Source organism: Diceros bicornis, chromosome 16 (assembly GCF_020826845.1).
Source record: "Diceros bicornis minor isolate mBicDic1 chromosome 16, mDicBic1.mat.cur, whole genome shotgun sequence".
NCBI classification, from domain to species: domain Eukaryota; kingdom Metazoa; phylum Chordata; class Mammalia; order Perissodactyla; family Rhinocerotidae; genus Diceros; species Diceros bicornis.
Genome location: NC_080755.1, coordinates 11,592,551 through 11,613,966, shown reverse-complemented (window position 1 = coordinate 11,613,966; position 21,416 = coordinate 11,592,551). Strand labels below are relative to the sequence as shown.

The window sequence follows — 21,416 nt, the reverse complement described above, 5'->3', positions numbered from 1 at the left end:
AAAGCTAGCATCTCTATCCCTTCACTTGGCTTTCTGTTCTTATTTACCACTGTCCAAGATCAAAGCAAGAGAGGTTTTTTAAGTGCTGCAATGGCAGCTCCAAGTGGTGACCGCACTGCCACCGCCACTGCGGCACCGTCCGCAGCTGCGCGCGGTGCTAGGGCAGTGGTATTTACGGTATCAAAGACCCGCACGCGCGGTCGTGTCTACCGTCTCGGGGTCCGACCCAGGAGGCGATATTTACGGTAACTAGAGATGGTCCTGGCGGCGGTATTTACAGTAACCGGGACCAGCCAAGGCTGCGGTATTTACGGTATCGGGAGCCAGCCCTGGCGGCGATATTTACGGTAACGAGTGCCAGCGCGGACGGCGGGATTTACGGTAAGGGGGGGCTGGGCTCGCGGAGGCCCGTCGGCGCGGCCGGCTCTCCGCGTTATCAGGTGATCTCCAGCCGAGGCGGCCGCCACCCCTGCACCTAGCTGAAAATGCAAAATGGCTCTCGGGGGCAGTGAGGAGCTGTGGCCCTCGGCCCGGGCCCGCCGCACCCCCGCCCCGAAGCCTGCAGGCGGCAGCGCCGCGCCGGAGCCGGGTGCAGCCCCCTCCTGCCCCTCCGCTGGTGCCCGGGCCTGAGCCCGGCTCTCAGCCGGTCCCGCGTCCCGCCGCGCCCCCTGTGCTCACATGGGTCTGTGCTACAGTCTGCGGCCGCTGCTCTTCGGGGACCCGGGGGACGCCCCCTGCGCGGCCTCGGAACCGCCCGCGGAGGGCGCGCGGCCCGGACCGGCCCCGGCTCCGGCTCCGGAGGCCCGGACCCTCCTCCCTCGGGGCTCCGGCGGGAGCCCGGCGTGCACGCGGCCCAAAGCCGACCCGAATGAGAGGCGCCGTCCGGAGCAGCTGCGCGCCGAGGAGCGCGAGGCTGAGCGGGAGGCGAGGAAAGTCAGCAGGAGCATCGACCGCATGCTCCGGGAGCAGAAGCGCGACCTGCAGCAGACGCACCGGCTCCTGCTGCTGGGTAGGTGCCGTCGGCGCGCGCCCCACTCGCCCGAGCGCGCGAGCTCAGGGGGGACCGAGCGCGCGCCGCCCGGCTCCGGGGGCAGTGCCCGAGGTGGGGGGCCCTCTAGTCCCGGCACAGGGTGGGCGACGGCCGCAGACGTGATCCAGGGCGGTTTGTCTGGCTTACATCTCAGTAGAATGATTTTTACACGGACAGTATTTACTCCAGTGATTTGGCCGAGAACACACTACCGGGTGATTTTGCTCTTTTCCACACCTTGTGATTTTGGCCACTTGCACACTTATTACTAATTAATAAGCTTCTCTGGGAATTTTTCCCCCTCAATTGATTAATTTCCACAGTACGTAATCCACAGGGATGGCTAACTTGAGCATCTCATTTCCTGCAACAGTAGTAGTCATGCTGCACTTTGTTTTAAGAACACAAAGAGAGGAGATTTATCAGGCCTTTCAGCTTGACCACAAAGCTTTTATTATAATCACAGAATAATAGCCGAGTTGTCCGTAGGTGTGGCTTGTTCTCTTTTGAGAAACAACTTTAACAGCGGAAGATATGGCACTTCTGTTTCACGAAGTTCACCCCTGGGGCTCTCAGAATGTTTGCTCCTGTTTCAGAACCAGAAGCGAAATGGCGGCAAGCCCCCAGGAGCTGTTCGCTCTGCTAATACATGCAGGAAAGAGGGCACAAGGTCAGCTGCGTTTTAAAGTAATAAACTGCATGATTTGCTAGTATTTTCTCAGAGCTTTCGCTGTAGCAAGCCTAGCAGTGCTTCTATAAGTTAACGACTGGAGGACATTTTCTATGCACTCTAGTGTAGAATCAAAGAAAAAAATCATGAATTCCTGATGCAACTTGTCGCTTTTTAAATTATAAGGCAAAAAATATATATATTTAGGATGTGGGCTTTTGACCCAATTTTGTGATATAGGGAAGAATAATTGTTCAGTTCTGTGCTCTGCTGTGCATAGGGAAAGAACCTATTCCATGACTTGAGTAAGATACCTGCTTCTAAATGAATGCGACTTTTATTTAAAATTTATAGAGCAATTAAGTTTTCAGTTTGAAAGAGCTCACCCACTGCAAGAATAAATAATTAAAACAACACAAACCTGGCTGCTGTATCCTGGTGAAATACCTGAATTCTGAGATAAAGGGAAATTTGGCAGAAGAAACAAAGAAGAAACAATAAATAAACAGATTACCTGAAAAGGGAAGAGGACCGAATCAGAAGCAGAGTTCTCATCTACAGTGCTAACTTCTAGAAGATGACAGAGCAATGTTTCCAGAAGTCTGAAAATGCATAATTGTAATCCTAGAATTTCATACCTTGTGAAACCATTGTTTGTGTGTGAGGGTAAAATAGATTTTCGGATATACAAGTGCTCAAAGTATACTCCATCCACTTATTTTTCTGGAAAGAAATTAATTGGAAATTACTCCAGCCAAATTTTTTTTAATACATCAGATTAAAATAACTCAAAAAAGAGAGGATTGTGGTCTCAAGAAATAAGTGAAGAATAAAATAAATAAGGTCTAGAGTTATGGGAGAGTAGATTTAATGTGATCGTACACCTGAACAGAAATACTGGGGAAAAAAGGATATTTGAAGCAGAAGATGCTTGATATATATAAAAATTAATAAACTTATGATTCTGTGAAGGGGAACTGGAAGATAAGATCTAAAGAATGGAATGATGGGCTTTAAAGAGCCAGTTTCTTGTACCACATGTTGAATGGCTGTCCTCTTTAGACATTATCTCATAGCCTAATGTAGCTTGGAGATCAGCATCATATCTGAAATGACACTGAATTGGAGACTCACACTTTGGGGGAAAGTGTATTTTATCTTCCACCCAGTGATATCAACAGTGAAACACAAACTGTTATATCAATTGACATTGTTTGTCAGATTTTGTATAGATTTAAATTATAATTTTATTTATTTATTTATTTTTCCCCAAAGCCCCAGTAGATAGTTGTATGTCATAGCTGCACATCCTTCTAGTTGCTGTATGTGGGACACGGCCTCAGCATGGCCGGAGAAGCGGTGCGTCGGTGTGCGCCCGGGATCCGAACCTGGGCCGCCAGCAGCGGAGCGCGCGCCCTTAACGGCTAAGCCACGGGGCCGGCCCTGTATAGATTTAAATTAAACACAGAAAGGTTCTTGGTTTTGTTAGGATTTAGGATGGATTTAGCTGGAAATCTTTGAATCAGAAGCATGATTTTACTGATCATTAATATCCTCAAATGCTTGCTTCTGCTGCCATTGTGTTTAATAGCCATTTATCTTGCTCACTGACCTCATTCACTTATTTATTGTGGAAATGTGCATTGAGGGCCTGGCCCTGGGGAGAGAACTCACAGGCTTAGAAAGGACACACTTGCTTCAGGGCCCTTCCTTAGTCCATGCCCACTAGCCGGAGGCTAGTCCCATCTTCCACAATGATACCTCCTCCAGGAGACCTGCCCAGCGTCCTCTGGTGGGAATAAATGTTTAACTCCCTTGCGCCCATATTGAATTCTATTTGCACATCTAATATAGCACTTTATTGCAATCTGCATGGCTTCATGGGGGCCTTGATGTGCTCTGACACCCCCATGGGTCCATCCCAATGACCTGAGCTTTGTTTCCTGCACAGGACTTAGTACCCCACATGGTGCTAAGAGCACAAGAGTCTGGGAGCCACCACGACAATGAGGGCTTAATGGCAAGAGTGATATACGCCCATTTTAACTTTCAGATGGAGCATTCTTTCAGGCGTGGGGTGGCTGAATTTCAAGGGGGTGCAGAGGCCGGGTGGAGATCAGATGAAAGTTCCAGTTAGAAACCAGCAGATCCAGATGGGATCATGGAGTTGGAACTAGAGCAGTTTAGTAGGAATGGGGAGGGAATGTGCTTGGAGAAGTGGTCAGATGGTGGATGTGGAGGGTGCACCACGGGGAGGAGTTCTCGGATAACTCTCACATCCAGAGCATGAGCTGTGCGTTAGTGAGCTTGAGCTGCCATAACAAAATGCTACAGACTAAGCGGCTTAAACAACAGACATTTATTTTCTCACAGTTCTGGAGGCTGGAAGTCCAAGATCGACATCTAGGAGGATTGGTTTCTGGTGAGACCTCTCTTCCTGGCTTGCAGGCAGCCGCCTTCTTGCTCTGTCCTCACATGGCTTTCCTCTGTGCAAGTGTGCACAGGAGGAGGAGGAGGAGGAGGGAGACATCAGGTTGGGCCACACCCTTATGACCTCATTTAATCTTAGTTACCTCCTTAAAGGCCTTATCTCCAAATACAATTACACTGGGGCTTAGAGCTTCAAAATATGAATTGGGGGGAAGGGGGCACCTGTTCAATCCAGAACAGGTATAAGAAGGAGAGCACATTGCCCTATCAAAAAGGAACAGTTGCATCCTAGCTTCATCCCAGTGTTGCTAGGTCTTCTGAATTTCTGGAATAAGATAGAAATGCACATTTTGATGTGAAACCTACTTATTTTTAAGCATTGGCTCAAATTAATAAAACACAATCTATGTGCCTGATAGATTGGTCCACAGGCTGCTGATTCTTATCTCTGATCTATCCCAAGCCACACAGACACTTCTGCAGGCTGTATACTGGGCTCCAGGGGCGGCACCCTGGGTCAACACCAATTAAAAGCATAATTGACAAGACTGGGTATGGGATCCAAATATTTAATCTATCTGAACACATACAGCAAGCAAAGCTACATTCACCATTCTTCAAGTGAATTTTTCTGCCACTGAGTTCATGGAGTTATATATAACGTAGTAGATGCCATTGATTTTTCTCCACATCTTTTGTTGACTATGATGTAAATTCCCTGTTCACTATATTCCGACTGGGAAAGAGTCATCATCTACCACCTAACTATTAGTTTGATATTATCCTTTTTCCAGATAATTATTCAAATTTAAAATGGCCAATTGTGGGTAGGATTCATGTTTTTTTATTTTTTATGTGAGGAAGATCAGCCCTGTGCTAACATCTGCCAATCTTCCTCTTTTTTTGCTGAGGAAGACTGGCCCTGGGCTAACATCCGTGCCCATCTTCTTCCACTTTATATGGGACACCGCCACAGCATGGCTGCCAAGTGGTGCGTCGGTTTGCGCCCGGGATCCGAACCGGCGAACCCCGGGCCGCCACAGCAGAGCGCGCACACTTAACTGCTTGTGCCACCGGGCCAGCCCTATGTTTTTTGTTTTATTCAATTGTTTCCTCTTGTATTTTTTGTATGTTTGATATTTCTCTGCCAGGAATACATCTTTCAAGAAGGAAGAAATCTCTTAGGGACATCTGCTGCTTTTCTTTTATATTTGGCCATTAGTATAAACCAGAATGCTGGCATGACCTTCATCTGTGTCTTTAGTTCCTCTCAGAGGAAGTACTTGGAGCAGTCACAAAAAAATGGAATATTCTCCATTGTGGGGTTTTGATCACTTTTTTTTCAAATAGATGTCTTTTTTTCTTAATGGTAATGCATACAGTGACCAAGACAGCCGTTTTTGAGTTGTGCAGTAGACTTGAGCAGGGCGGACATGTGGGACACATCCTTATCAATTTGCTCCCTTCATGGTGCCACAGCCTCCTGTAGTACCGTGGCTTCTCAAGTCAGTAGAAATTCCAGATACTCTGGCTATGCCTTAAATTTTCTAAACTCGCAAAAGCACAACATTTCCTTACAGCCCTGGAGGAGGATGCGGGCGGTGCATTTTACTCACAACTTCTATATCATTCTTTTGTATAGACTATTAACTACAGTTTTATAGACTTGAAGCTGCCATTGTTTACATGAAACCGAATTTCATCCTGGGAGTTCAGGTTGTTCTTTGACCTGTCAAAACATTGAAAGTTTAGAGCACTCTGTCAAAGCTGCTCCCTTTGACTTGCATCTTAAGCAGCTCAGGCTGCAATAACAAAATACCACAGACTGCATGACTTAAACAACAAATTTATTTTCTCACAGTTCCAGAGACTGGAAAGTCCAAGATTAAAGTCCAGTAGGGTTTGGTGTCCGTGGAGAGTTCTCTTCCTGGCTTACAGGTGGCCACCTTCTCGTGCGTCCTCTCGTAGTGGAAAGAGAGAGCTCTGGTCTCTCTTCCTCCTCTTATGAGGACATCAATCCTATTGGATTAAGCCCTCACCCTTGGCTTCATTTAACCTTAACTACTTCCTAAAGACCCTATTTTCAAATACAGTTACATTTGGGATCAGGACTTCAACATATGAATTTTCAGGGGACACAATTCAGTCCAGCAACTTGCAAACCCATTCATGTTTATACCGATGATTATTACAGGTCCTGAAAACAGACTCAAGGTGGATGTCAACTACTGGTGGTTAAGTGTGTCATTGAAATATATGATCATTTTATGAATACTCTCAAAATTTGGGGATGTACTTATGACCCACTAAAAGATGCAAAAGGAGCATGGTGGTTAAGAATATGGCAGGGGACTCCAGCCTTGTTTGAAATCCCAGCATCCCCATTTACCAGCTACATGACCTTGGGTGAACTTCTCTGAGCTTCAGTTTCCGTATCAATAATAATCCTTATGCCACATGCTTACTGAGAGGATTAACTGACATGAATTGAAATAATGGATATAAACTTATTTAGCATAGAGTTTAGCACATGGTAAACACTCAAGTTGGTATGGTTTCTGAATCCTGTATTCAACTGAACCAGTTCTCTCTGTGATACCCATAATCTGAATTAATCTGAATTGTAAACTAAATGGTAACATGAGATCATACAATCTTAAAAAGCTACTCCCAGTCCAAGCTCACACAACCACTCTGTAATAGAGCCAGGATTCAAACCCAGGCACTCTGGCTTCACTGCACAAAACTGGCAAATGGCTGAGTGGCCAGCTGGAGACAACTGCAATGGTCTAGTCAAAAGATATGGAGGAAAAGAAGAATTGGGGTGGGAGGATTGAGGGGAGGAAGTCTTAGTGAACTGTTAGTTTTCTTGCTTAAAATGATGATGACATTCCCTAAAATAAGGAATGTAAGAGGAAGAGGAAAGTGGAGTGAGAGGAGAACAATGAGTTCCATTTTGGAGGTGTTGAAGGTGAGACACCCGTGAGAATCCAGTGGGCAATGTCTGGGAAGCGATTGGGTGTTTGCTGTGAGTCTGGAGCTCAGGGAGCTTACTGAACTGGAGATCCACACAGAGGAATAACCCACTGGCCCTAAGTCTTGGGGGAATGGAAGGCCACCCCAGGAGAATGTGCAGAGTGAGGAGAAAAGAGGGCCTAGAACACGAAACCCCAACCCTGCAGAAGAGTGTTGGAAGAAGAACAGCATGACGAATAACAAAGATAGCTGGGAGAAACCAAGAAGGGAAAGAGTTTTGGGGAGAAGGGAGTGGTCAGCAGTTTCAGCCAGGAGTTCATGCATAATAAGGACTGAAAAGAAATCCATTGGGTTTTCCAGTTCCTAGAAGGGCAGGTGCAGGAGGCTGAAGGTTGAAAAGGGTGTGGAAACAGTGAAGCGGTCATGGGTTCCTATTCTTGGGAGGACTTTGGCTGTGAGAGGACAAAACAGCTGTGATCACACCTTTCAAACTGAGCCTCAAGGAAACAGTTTGGAAGGATACAAATGAAACTCTAGAAATTGTAATGGTGGTTACTTGCTGCGGGTGAAGAGAGTGGGAAAGGAATTATCAAATCTTTCCGCTCACGTGGGTTCCTGATAAAGCATTGGCTTGTTTCACACGGGTCATGCGTCTGCTCTGTAAGCATTCTGATATGTGGACTCAACCTCAGTCCCTCTACCACAAGAAACTTTTTTGTTGAAAAGGTCAGACAAGTTTGTAATGTCGAGTGAAATTCTTCATTGGCAAGCAGATTTTTCAGTTGAGTTGAGACCAAGAGATGTAGCAAATTCTCTAGCTAATTCAGTTAGTCTATGAAAAGTTTCCAAGCATAGGCATTTTCAAAGATAAGACCTAACTCCTAGGGCCTAAAATCAGCTCATGACATTGAAAGTGATAATCAGGAGACTGTCGGAACCCCACAGCATACATACATACATAAATAGGAATAAACAAAGAACCCTAAATGATTGTCCCTTACCTCACAGCACCCAGAATAATTTACTTCCTGTCTAAATTTATTAATACTTAGTCATTTTTTAGGTTGTTTTCAAACTGAAACAAACTCTTTAATTGAAAAAGAAAGGGGAATTAGACCCTGTCAGTTAAGTCAGTAACTCTGTGTTTAGGGGTCAGGTGAAAACTGTCCCCTGTTGTTTTAAAATTCCCTTACTAGTTAGTGATGGATGAATAGGCAGAGCACAGAGGAATTTTAGGGCAGTGAAACTACTCCGTATGATACTTTAAAGATGGATACATGTCATTATACATTTGTCCAAATCCATAGCATGTACCACACCAAGAGTGAACCCTAAGGTAAGCTGTGGACTTTGAGTGATAATGACTTGTCAGTGTAGGTTCATCAGTTATAACAAATGCAGCACTCTGGTGCGGGGTGTTGATGGTGGGGGACGCTAGAGGGGCGAGCAGAGTATGTGAGAAATCTCTGTACTCTCCATTCAATTTTGCTGTGAACCTAAAACTGCTCCAAAAAAATTGTCTATTTTTAAAAAAAAAATCCCTTACTAGGAAAGGAGAAAAATTTTGATCCCTGAATGAGCATTCTGAGAGGAGGAGCTGGTGGGAAGAAGGGTGTTGGATTCCTCTATGAGCAGATCTCAGGGCCACGAGCATCACACCTTCCTCTTAAAAAGCCTGGGAAAGTTGATCAAAGCAGGGAAAATCATGCCCATTATTGAAAGCTGTGGTTTATGAATAAAAAAGCATCACTTAAAGATGGTTCCAACTGCAGTTCTAGGAGGTAAATTATTCGCAACCAAGAAGGCTTTTAGACTTGCCCTGCGATACTAGCGCCTCCCCAGTGCTGGTGAGCGGCCGCTCTGTACCTCCAGGCTGCCCCTGCATCTGTCCTGTAGGGCCGCCCGGTCTCTGTGCCTTCGTCAGGAGGGGTCACAGCATTGTCATGCTGCTGCTGCTGTTATAAGGAGTCATGCCTAATGCCACCTAATGCCATTTCACTTGCCGTTCTGGGGGAAATGAAGATGCAAGTGTCAGAAAGTAAGTGTGGGCCACGGATACAGCTGCTGACCAACAGAGGATGAAAGAAGCAAGCACAATCACCAGTGGGTCAGCTCCTTACTCCTGCTAGCAGACGCAGGGAAGGCCTGCATGTCCACAGCTTCAAGTAGTGTCCACTTGGTGTCTTTTTCTGCAGTTGAAAAGTGAGCTTTTACTCTGAGGAAGTGAAATACGACCTAAAAGTCTCCCGGGAAAAGCTCAGGAAGAGGATATTTGGCATAACAGGAAAATGGAGCAATTATATCCATACTCTGAGCTACAAGGGAAAAGGGTACTTTATTCATTGAGTCACTTCTGCTCACCACAAACATTTCTTTGACAGTCTGCTACGTGCCAGGTGCTTCTCTGGGTAATGCGGCGATTCCCAGGGGAAGAGGACACAGTCTCAGCTCAGGAGAAATTCACGATGTAGTCTGAGAAATGACATGAACCTAAAATGGAAACAGTGTGAGCGTGCATGTGCGATGTGAAGGATGGCAGCAGTACAGGTCAGTACTGTTATTACAAGGGTTCACGGAGAAATCTCTTCATCACATGACAGCACATCTCTTAATCTTCCTTAGGATGTGTTATTAATGAGGGAGTACAGGGAAGGTAGGAACTTCATTGCTTAGAGGAAGTTTGATGTCTGCACATAAATGCTGTTGCTGATCCTGGATGCACACCATCAGCAGAAGCGTGCTGGAACCTGCTGGGAGTTCACCCCAGCAGCCTGGTTTCACTGTTCAGGGAGCTGCAGAAAGAACCCAGAAGTACTCACAGCTCCCAGGATGGAGCAGAGACCTGGGGTGCTTAGAATTAACAGTTCTAGAAGGTCAGACAAGTTTGAGCGACAGTATATAGCATATGAAATGGGGGACGGAAATTGCTTCTTTTATCTCCAGCCATCAAAGTGCTTCACAAATCAATATTAGAAGCTGCATGTTATAAACTATGCCATCATGGGAGATTGACTGTAAATTGGCTTGAAGAAAAAAAATTAAAAGTTTATCTTTTTTTTAAGAAATATTTTCATTGTGAAATTCAGGAGCAGTTATTTGACCCCCGCACCCCAAACTGGCCACGTTATAGCAGTGAACACTTCATTTGCTACTGTTATAAGAACAACATCAGATTTTTAAGTTTTGATGAAAGTAGTTTTAAAACATTCGGGGAGTGAGGGAATCGCTAATCTAGAATCCAAGCATCAACTGTTCTTCCTTGTACAGTAGTGTGTAAGAATTTTTGATGATAGAGTTCTAAACTCTTGTTTTATAGTCTAAAAGGAAATAATTGTAAGGAAGGTAGGCAATGATAAATGCCAAGCCACAACGTGGGACCTTTAACTGCAGAGAAGCGATTGCGTTTTACAGGAACTTCTAAGATCATCTAGAAAGCGTAATTTTGCATCTCTCAGCTGGGAGGCCAAGCCCCGCATTTCTGACTTTTCTTTCCCCACAAGTGTGTTCTCAGTAAGAGGCATCAGGTCAGGTCAGAATCATGAGGCACACATATGCCTAGACTCGAGCTGCATTTCCTCTTCAGGGGGAAGATGGTTAACTGGAGTTAGGCAGCTACCAAAATCCATAGGCACAAAGCTCACCATTTGAATCAGCAGAGCAAGACTCAGAAAGCAGATATGTCCCAAGGGATGGAGGAGGACAGAATGAGAAGGTGGGTGCTGATCCCTGGGAGTGCTCGGATCTCAGCCTTCCTGACGCCCCAACGGCTGGTCAGCCTCAGAGGCCACTGGAGACACACCATAAGCCCACAGCTCTCCTAAGAAGGAAGCCTAGAACAAAGCCAAGGCCAGCATATCCCAGAAGAGGATACGTTACAAATCAATCAACTGTTTGATGTGGGAAGCGATCTGTGTGTTCAGAAAGATGTCAGTGCTGTGTCTCGGGCTATTAAGGACACCTGCTCTGTGCCAGGTTCTGCCCAGGGTGTCAGTGCACGAGGATGTCCTCAGGAACTCATGGCCTGTGCGGAGTCAAGGGCATAAAGCAGCCATCATGACACAGCGTGAACTAGCACCCACGCTGCGCAGAGGACGGAGGGGCTAGGCGCCTGGACAAGAAGGGGGAGGCAGCTCAAGGAGCCTTGAGGGGGAGGTCGGCATCTTCCAGTCAACTTTCACACTGAAAACTCAAGATACATTTGTAGAATATATTTCTGTTTTTTAAGTTGACAAGTTTTTTTTCCATTTTGAGGGGTTTATTGGAAACAGCATGTTAAGGTTTCACTTAGAGCAAACGAAAAGCAAAACACTCAGCACCTTTTCCATAGTCGCATCGCAACTCCACGTCCGCTGCAAGCCCGCTCTGTTCAGAGTCCAGTTCAGACGTGCCCTAATTGACTTACGTGACGTTCCTGTGGAGTAGGAGGGAGTGTCCCTCTTTTTTTGGTTATTATGGGTTTTCATTGTACAAAGAAATTCAGTGTGCTGAAAAGAACCAGTAAAATGCCAGGGGGGAAAACTACCATGTAGTGTCTTTCTTTCCTTCCTGTGCCAATAAGGGACAGTTACATAATTCTTTATCTCTGAAATTACTTTAACTGGTACTCTATTTTAGAATTATTTTTTAATGTAACGACATACTGAATATCAACTATTGCTAAGTGCTGCACAGAACTAAAAAGCATACAGGGAGGCAGTTGGTCTCATATACTTTGCTGTGCCTAATGGAGAATGTTTATTTAATATTCAGATCCACTTCCCTCTTCTGATCTAATGGTATTTTCTCAGAAGAAACCCCTCCCATTTGGGCTTGAGTACCAGAATGAACTCATAACAAGGTGCGCCAGGGCCTTGTTAAGAGTCCGTTCACCTGCGAGGTGAACGGACTCTTCCATGGCTAATAATACTAGCGGCCTTTTAGAGACTACATTCCCTGTAACACTAACAATCTCTGTTTTCTCCATTTCACCTGAAACCCCCTCCCAGGCAGGGGATAGAGAGGTGGGAAAAAGGAGGGAAAGGAAAAGACCCCATCCCAGGTTGTTGAGAGCAGCCCCTCTGAAGTTCCCAGGCCACGGGCGCCATGGAGCTTCACATGAAACTCCACATGGAACACTGTGCATCTTGCAAAACACTGTGAAACACTGATATATTTTATTCCTGCATGCTAACCAAGAAGAATTTTATCAACCACAAGCATCCACAAGCCATGTGTATACATGCAGTTACTTCCGTGAGCACGCTGTGGAAAGACGTGAACACCACCCGGATGAGAACAGGCAGAGGCCGTTCACTCAGAGCTTGTGACAGCACGAGAGTCAGCACCATCACTTGATCTGGCGGACTCGAGGGCAGGCTGAGGAGCTCAGGAAAGCTGCTTTGCGGAAAAAAGGAGTCATCAGGTGCGCCCTGCTTGGGGTTGTTGGTGTGGGGAAGCCGTAGGTGGGCTGACTAGAAGGGGGCTCCTGTCTGATTGGTTAGGGGAGTATATTTGCCTTTCTCCAGTTGGTCCCAAGTTGGAGGTGGGGGCAAAAATTAGGGAAGCTGTCCGTTATTAATCAAGTCCTGGCCGTTCGGGGCTGATTGTTCTGGGGTTATTGTTTGGCTTCCTGGACAGGTTGCTAGAGATAGTGGTCTCACTTCCTGGGCTGGTTACTGCAGAGGGGAGGTTGGCCTCCCAGGCTGGTTGCTGTAGGTTGTGGGTAAGAGTTCGATTTGTGTGTGTGTGTGTGTGTGTGTGTGTGTGTGTGTGTGTGTGTGTGGAAGATTAGCCCTGAGCTAACACCTGTTGCCAATCCTCCTTTTTGCTGAGGAAGGTTGGCCCTGAGCCAACATCTGTGCCCATCCTCCTCTATATGTGGGACACCTGCCACAGCATGGCTTCATGAGTGGTGCTTAGGTCCACGCCAGGGATCCAAACCTGCAAATCCCTGGGCCGCCGAAGCAGAGCGTGGGAACTTAACCACTACGCCACTGGGCAGGCCCGAGAGTTCCATTTTTATACATGGCAGAGCCATTGTCTGTTTATGTGTTCAGTGTCTCTGGACATGTCCATCGAGAAAGCAGCCTTCTGAACTGGCAGAGAACCCCTGCTATGCAGGCTCCAGGGCCAGGACCTGTTTGGAATTCTGCCTTTCCCTCTGGAACGTTATTCAGCATCTGAGCTCCCTTTCCTTGAGTATAACATGAAGTGAGAGTGCTTTCCAGGAGGATTATTATGAAGATTGAGTGAGGTGAAACACCACGCAGGACACAGAGCGGAGTCTGGTGGTTACGTTTTCCTGCCTCCCTGTTCCTGTTGGCCTCCAGTTCGCGCTGAGGTGTAAGGGGCGAGGTCTGACACTTTCTCCTTCCCAGGCACTGCTGCACTTGAACAGGATGAAGCTGAGGTTTGATCTCAAGGAATATCCCAGAGTTGTGAGATTTTTGAGTGCTTCCAGTGCCAGCAACTAAACGAATCACAAAAATCAGTGAAGCTAGGATATTAGTTCCTCCCACCCTTTCCCAGGTCCCTGGGAAGGAAGCACTTCTCTTGCCAGGGACCTGCCTACTAGGTACCTCTGCCATCTTCCATCGTTGCCGGCACCATTGGATCACTAATGAGCACAGGGATTGCTGAGGATGTTGAAGTTTTAAATAACTTGGCCAGGAAGGTTTTGTTGAGAAGGTGGACATTTGTGCCAAGGCCTGAGGAAAGAAAAGAGAGGACCAGGTAACTATCTAGAGAAGATATCAGGTAATGGAGAGGCAGGTGCAAAGGCCCTGAGGTTTGCGTGAGCTAGTGTGTTCAAGGAATAAGCTGAGGGCCAGTCAGCAACCACATAGGAACAGATAAGTCACTGAAAAGACTTTGGGTTTTACTCGGACTGTTTGTAATAAACCAAATAGCCAGTGGAGGCTTGGGTTGGGGTGGTAGCAATGAATTGATGAGAGGTGGTCAGTTTCTAGATAGATTTTGAAGGCAAGTTAACAATTTGCTGATGAATTGGATGTGGATGGTAGAGAAGGTGAGGAGTCAAGGGTTATTGTTGGGGCAGGAGTGGAGCTAAACTGAGCGCTTCCTGTGTGTACTTTAAATTCTCAAAACAAAACATTCTAACTAAGTATGTGAGGCTGTTGTCTCTGAATTGTAGAATTATTGAGAAGAAGTATCCTCACAATTTAAACTGAGATACCAGTCACTCGGTTGTGGAGGATTGAAGGAGTGGAGGTGTTTGATTTGGATTTTTTTGAAATTTATCTTCTTCACATACTTCAGAGAAGACGGACAGCAGCAAGGCTGTGTTGCAAAACACAGCAGGGGTGACCAGAGTCACGTCATTACAGAAGGTACCTGGGACGGCTAGATTTCAGGCTATACTTCTGTTCTTCCTAAACAGTCGGGCTGGGACCTCATGGAGAGCCCATGGGGACCAAGACTTCCCACTGGTGGCCAAGTGCACCCACACAATTGGAGAGGAGAAGCAGGATTCCCCTTATTTTGAAATCGTGCACTGTGTTGGGATTAGAGCGCCTGAGCCCCAAATGCATAGGTGGGTTGTCACTTTAGGAGAGAGTTCCAACCCACCCACTGCTGCCACACTGTGTGGTCAGGGTTCCCAAGAGAAACAACTAGTAGGACATGTATATAGGAGGAGATGTATTATGAGAAATTGGCTCACACAGTTATGGAGGCTGAGAAGTCCCACGATCTGCCGTCTGCAGGCTGGAGGCCCAGGCCAGTGGTGCAATTTAGTCCGAGTCCAGAGGCCTGACAGCCAGGGGCTCTGAGGGCAGAAGATCAATGTCCAGCTGAAGCAGTCCAGCAGGAAGGGCTGAATTCCTCCTTCCTCCGCTTTGTTGTTCTGTTCAGGCCCTCAACGGATTGGACAATGTCCACCACATTGCAGAGGGAAAACTGCTTCACCGAGTCCCCCAATTCTAACGCTAATTTTATCTAGAAACACCCTCACAGACACACCCAGAAATCATGTATAGCCAAATATCTGGGCACCCCGTGATCCAGTAAAGTTGACACATAAAACTAACCATCAGGGGCTGGCCCGGTGGCGCAAGCGGTTAAGTGCGCGCACTCCGCTGCGGCGGCCTGGGGTTCGCTGGTTCGGATCCCGGGCGCGCACCGACGCACTGCTTGGTAAGCCATGCTGTGGCGGCGTCCCATATAAAGTGGAGGAAGATGGGCACCGATGTTAGCCCAGGGCCGTCTTCCTCAGCAAAAAAGGAGGAGGATTGGCGGATGTTAGCTCAGGGCTGATCTCCTCACAAAAAAAAAAAAAAAAAAAAAAAAAAAAACTAACCATCACACTCACCTTGGGAGAATGGACGCAGACTGCCATGGACAACCCAGACTCGCACTCACGCTGTACTGCAGGAGCGACGTCAAGATATTCCCAGCAGCCTGCATGCACAAATGATAGAGTGCCAAGGAAAGATGTCACGTGGAGGTTTTGCAGTCAGACCAAAACAGCGTGTCTACTCACTGTTTGCAAGTGTCTAGAGCAGAGTTTCTCAAACTTGAATGTGCATATGAATCACCTGGGGATTTTGATAAAATGTGGATTCTGACTCAGGAGGTCTGAGATGGGGCCTGAGAGTCTGCATTTCTAGCAAGCACCACGTTATGCTGATCATGCTGGGCTGTGACTCCACTTTGAGTAGCAAGGTGAGTCTAGGCCAGGAGTCAGCAGAGTTTTCCTGTACAGTGACTAGTTTCGGACCACTTGTGAGAGGAAATAGCCTCAGGTATGTGGATGTGCGTAGAGGCCAGAATCCTAGGTCTGCAGGAGCTTCCCCGCCGACTGGCAAGATTTGGCATCTTAGACTATTCATAGAGCCTGTGGAGAATCACGCCTTTGGTCTCTTCAGTGTACAATATAACAATAACAGAAATGTCGGCGTGTGGAGTCCATTCTCATCTACAGCAGTTTGAAGGCTTAGCAGTGGCAAAATTTAACTGTGAATTTTTGAGCTCAGGGCTGAGATTGAAATTTTTCTGAAAGAGAACCTTCCACCAGGACCAGTCTGTGGTACTTTGTTATGGCAGCCCTAGCAAACCAATACACCATAGATTTGCCTTTTCCATAATGTCATATAGTTGGAATCATACAGTATTTAGCCTTTTCAGATCAGCTTCTTTCACTTAGCAACATGCATTTAAGGTTCCTTCATGTTTTCATAGCTTGAGAGCTCATTGCTTTTTATTGCTGAATAATATTTCATTGTCTGGAGGTACCACAGGTTTTTATCCATTCACCTACTGAAGGACATGAAGGCAGCGTGCCTTCATGCTGTAGTATAAGAACCAGAGCTTAGACAAGAACAGTCCAATTCAGCCAGGAAAGTATTCTTATTCCTCTTAAGAGAGAAAAAAATCTAGTCACTCTGTTTCTTTATCTGTAAAATGGGATCATAATCTCCTACCTCAGAATTTCTTCACCCCTCTGCAGGGAGGTGGAGTGGAGGAGGCTGAGCAGAGTTTGGAATTGCTGAGGTGGCAGGGTTTGCAGAGCAGGCTGCCCGCGGGCCAGAAGCGAGCTGTGTGGAGGGACAACCTGGCAGTCCTCCTGGGAATTCCCGGACTACGCATGTGTATGTGGACTACGCATGTTGTATGTGCGGGACGAGATTCTGGCCTCGAAAGAATCCCTGCTGAGGACTGAGGCTGCACTGCAGTGCTGGGGGGAAATATCTGCAAACATCATCTGCAAAGCACTTGTTTCCAGAACATAAAAAGGAATCCTACTGACTGACATAAAAACATGACCTTTTAAAATGGGCAAAAGACTTGAAGCAGACATTTCACAAAATAAGATGCATGAAGAGCCAAGAAACTACCAACATCATTGGTCGTCAAGGAAATGCAAATTAAAATCACAGAGATAGCAATTCACACCCATTAGAATGGCTTAAAGAACGGCTTAAAGACCGGCAATATCAAATGTTGACCAGTATGTAGAATAGTGGTCAGCAGACCTTCTCAGTTAGGGGCAGATGGTGAGCATGTTACACTTTGCAGGCCATAGGATCTCTGTGGCAGCTACTCAGCTCTGTGTTGTACCAGGAGAGCAGCCTAGACCATACATAAAGACATGAGTGTGGTTGTATTCCAATAAAACTTTATTTATAAACACTTAAATTTGAATTTTATAGAATTTTTAAATGTCATGAAATATTGTTCTTGAGATTTTTTTCCCCAACCATTTAAACTTAGCTCACGGATTATACAAAAACAGGTGGCAAACCAAAGTTCGCTGAACCCTGATCTGGAACCTGAACTCTCACTCTTTGTTGTTGATACAAGTAAAATTGTACAAATACTTTGCAGAATTATTTGAGAGTTTTTTGTGAAATTAAACATCTACCTATGTTTCCTATGTAGGTCATGTATCTAGGTCATGTATCCTATGACCTAGTAATACCACTCCTAGGAATTTACCCAAGAAAAATGAAAATGTGTTTATATAAAGACTTGTACAGAATATTTATATCAGCTTTATTCAAGATAGCCAAAAACTGGAAACAATTCAAATTGTCATCAACAGGAGAATGAATAAACAAATTATGTATATTCATACAATGAAATACTCAACAATAAAAAATAAACTACTGATTGATAACATAATAACATGGATGAATTTTTAAAATACTATGTACATATACAAGAGAGTATGTACCGAAATAAACAAAAGAGTATCTACTTATGATTCTATTTATATTGAATTCAAGAGTAGGTAAAACCAATCTATGATGATAGAGATTAGAACAGTAGTTTTCGGGGGCAGATTTCTGGAAACGATCATGAGGCACCTTTCTGGGGTCATAGAAATGTTCTGTATCTTGGTTGGGGTGGTGTTTACACAGGTGTAAACACGGGTCAAAACTTATTGGATTGTACACTTAAGATCTATGCATTTCACTGTATGTAAACTTTTTTTAGAAAAATGAAGCCCTTAAAAATAGTGCGTGGCATGTAGTAAAGGCTTAATAAATGTTTGATACTTTAAAAAGGATTTTTTAAAAGAACAGCTACGTTAAAACTCAAAAGAGGGACAACTTCTAATTATATAATGAGATAATAAATTATGGCTTGCTGCACCATGCCTGAATTTAATATGTTTAATACAGAATATCCTTACCATTTGTTGGATATGTGTTCTAATGATCCCAAAGATTAAACACCAAACTCTGAAGTGGGACTTTGGTGTACGAGAGGGGGCGAGGGTGGGGTCGCTCGTCTCTCTGTCAGGTAGTCGGGATTGAAAGAGGAGTTCTGTGTTCAGATTAACTGCCCATTTCAACATTTACTGAGCCCTTGCATGATGCCAGGCACCGGGAGACTCTCCTCAGACCTGTAAATCATGAAACTACAAACTGCTTTAATATCAGGTCTCCTACTGCTTGACTGCTTTTATGTTCTGTTCCCCTCTATCTTCTCTCTACACTAGGACCCCAAACTAAAGTTATAAACCTGAAACTCAAAAGCAGAAGGCGTGATATGAAGCCATTCATTGGGTCAACTGTGTAGGGAAATTATACATTGCTTGTTTTGGTCCAGACTCTTTCCATGGTAATTGATAGAATTCAACTCAAACTAATGTTAAGTTAGAGGCTGGAGTAACCAGGAATGCATGCCCTGACAACCAGTGTCATCCAAACTGTCTCCCCTAGGTCTTGATTCTGGCATGTTCTGGCCGCTTTTTCAGATGGGCTGCCAGCAAATCCAACTTCACAAAGTTTCAGGAGCCCAGTGGAAGGAGGCTTGGAGACTCGTAACAATTCTGGGCTGGACAGGACAGCTCAAGTGAGAGCTTAACGTTGTTTCCAACTGGTATTTGTTCTTGTCCCAAACCTCCAAGTTGCTTTTTAAGATAAATTCATTTAATATTTTCTAAAATTATTTCTGAACTTAATTTTACCATTAATCTTTGATAAGAGATTTCTTCGTATTTTTCTTTTCTTTCAGTGATGAAATAGACACAAACAAATATTTGCTACCTTACTATAAGAAAATAAAAATATTCCTGGATTCCTGTCTTAGACAATGAGTTTTATGATGTTTAATACCAATCAATATTGCAAGCTAAAGACACTTAGGCATTTTGAAGGCAGATTGTTTCCTTGGGAGCCTGCTGATGAAGGACTGGTTTCTGTCTTGGGAGAAATCAGAAGACATCACTTCGGGTTCTGAGGGTTTGAGCACATGGGCATGGGTGGACCGGCTAGTGGATAAAGTCTCGTGGAGAGATGTCAGACTCATTGGAGAAAAAGATCTCTGGCATCATATTTTTGATTTGCTATTTGGTCTTTGTATGATAATTTGGTGTTTGGCAGCAAACAAGACATTTAAGTCATGTTTCTAAAATCCTGCAAATGACATTCAGGATGGGACGTTTGTGGGATGGAAGGGTCACAGATCTGTCGGCCATCACGTCATCTAACAGGGAGAAATGCACATGTTCTTCCTGAGAGGTTAGAAAGAAAACAGGCTCTCCTGCCTGAAGTCGGGTTGTTTTAAGGCCCTATCACATTGTTTAGCATTCCCCTTGTGTGTGTGTGAAATACCACCAGTCACGGCCATTTCAGGTGTACTTGATATCTCTCTGTCCCTCTCTTTTTTATACCTCTCCCCACATGCTGTTCCCTCTGCCTGGAAGATTTGTCCTCTTTCACTTGACCTGCATGAACTCTATCTTATTCTTCACATCTCAGCTTACTTGTCACTTTCTCATCAGAGAGGCTTTTCCTGATACCCATTTATTCTTTCTCCAGTAACTGTCTCTTTGCTTCGTAGAACTTACCACATTTTGCAGTTATGTTTTCATTCATGTGTTTGCTTAGTGTCTGACTCCAGTAAGCTCCTGGGACCAGGGCCTCACCCTTCATATTTCCTACTCAGTCTCCAGTGTGCTGCGTGGTGCCTGAGGGAGTGTTTTTGATGAACAGATGAATGTCAGAATAAGAGCAGAATGACGATAAGCAAGGAGTGTCCTCAGCACCCAGTGTAAATGCTGGTGGGCGCTTGCCCTTGCCTTGTGACCCCAGCAGGTGGGTACTGTGGGGCATGAAGCTCCAGATCAAGAGAGCAGGGTTAAGATGGCAAACTTTTCTTTTTTTTTTTTTTTGGAGGTTTTAATATATTTTTTATTGAGGTATTATTGACATAACATTGTATTAGTTTCAGGTGTACAACATAATGATTTGATATTTGTATATATTGTGAAATGATCCCACAATAAGTCTAGTTAACATCGGTTACCACATATAGTTACAAAAAAATATTTTTCTTGTGATGAGGACTTTTAAGATCTACTCTCTTAGCAACTTTCAAATAGACAATGCAGTATTATTAACCATAGTCACCATGCTGTACATTACATCCCCAGGACTGACTGATTTTATAGCTGGAAGTTTGTACCTTTTGACCCCCTCCACTCACTTTGCATGAACCACTCCCCCTTTCATATGCGATGTGAAGCCACCTGACCAGACTCTGTGCCCCCTGCTTGCTGGCTCCTTAGCTTCACCTGGTCCTTTGCCTGGAATCCCTTCCCCCACACCCTTAAATGGCCAGGTCCTCCCCATATTTCAAAGGCCATCTCAAGTGTTACCTTCTCTTTGAAACCTTTCTAATCCCCTCTGTTGGAAGTCTGTACCCATTTTATATGTACTTCCCTATAACACCTTTTTACCTTATCTGGTAGATATTAATAAGTTTAGCTTAGATCCATTATCAGATTATATATTCTATCAGAGTCTTGCCCATTCTGATTCATTCACCCTTCATACCGCCTGGCAGAATCTGGCATAAAATAAATCGGAAATAGTCATTGACAAAACAGAAATGAGAACATGGAAATCCTGTGCATTTTAATTCTAATCCAGAAGGATTGCCATCTGTTCTTTTTTTCTTCATTGAAATATAATTCATATACTATGAAATTCACCCTTTTAAAAACTATACAATTCATTGGTTTTTAGTGTATTCACAAGGTTGTGGAACCATCACCACTATCTAATTCCAGAACATTTTCATCCTTCTAAAAAGAAGCCCCCTACCTATTAGCAGTCACTCCTTATCCCCACCCCCCAACCCCTGACAGCCACTAATCTATTTTCTGACTTTATGGAATTGTCTATTCTGGACATTTCACATAAATAATGTGGTCTTTTGTGTCTTTTCTTTCACTTAGCATACTGTTTTCATCCATGTGTAACATGTATCAGTGCTTCATTTCTTGTTATGGCCAGATAACATTCCACTGTATGGATATGCCACATTTTATTTATTCATTCATTCAGTTGATGGACATTT

At 44.8% G+C, this 21,416-nt stretch overlaps 1 protein-coding gene across 2 annotated transcripts in view; it reads left to right on the top strand.

Moving 5' to 3' along the window:
- The first annotated feature begins 281 nt into the window (after positions 1–281).
- Positions 282–21,416, top strand: part of GNAL (G protein subunit alpha L) — a 142,107-nt gene continuing 120,972 nt past the window's right edge. The window contains exon 1 of one of the 2 annotated variants that reach the window (XM_058556784.1): positions 282–1,009. In XM_058556784.1, coding sequence (XP_058412767.1) covers positions 679–1,009 — 331 coding nt within the window. In that variant the 5' untranslated portion in view covers positions 282–678. The remainder of the gene's footprint in view (positions 1,010–21,416) is intronic. The other variant, XM_058556785.1, reaches the window with a different exon arrangement.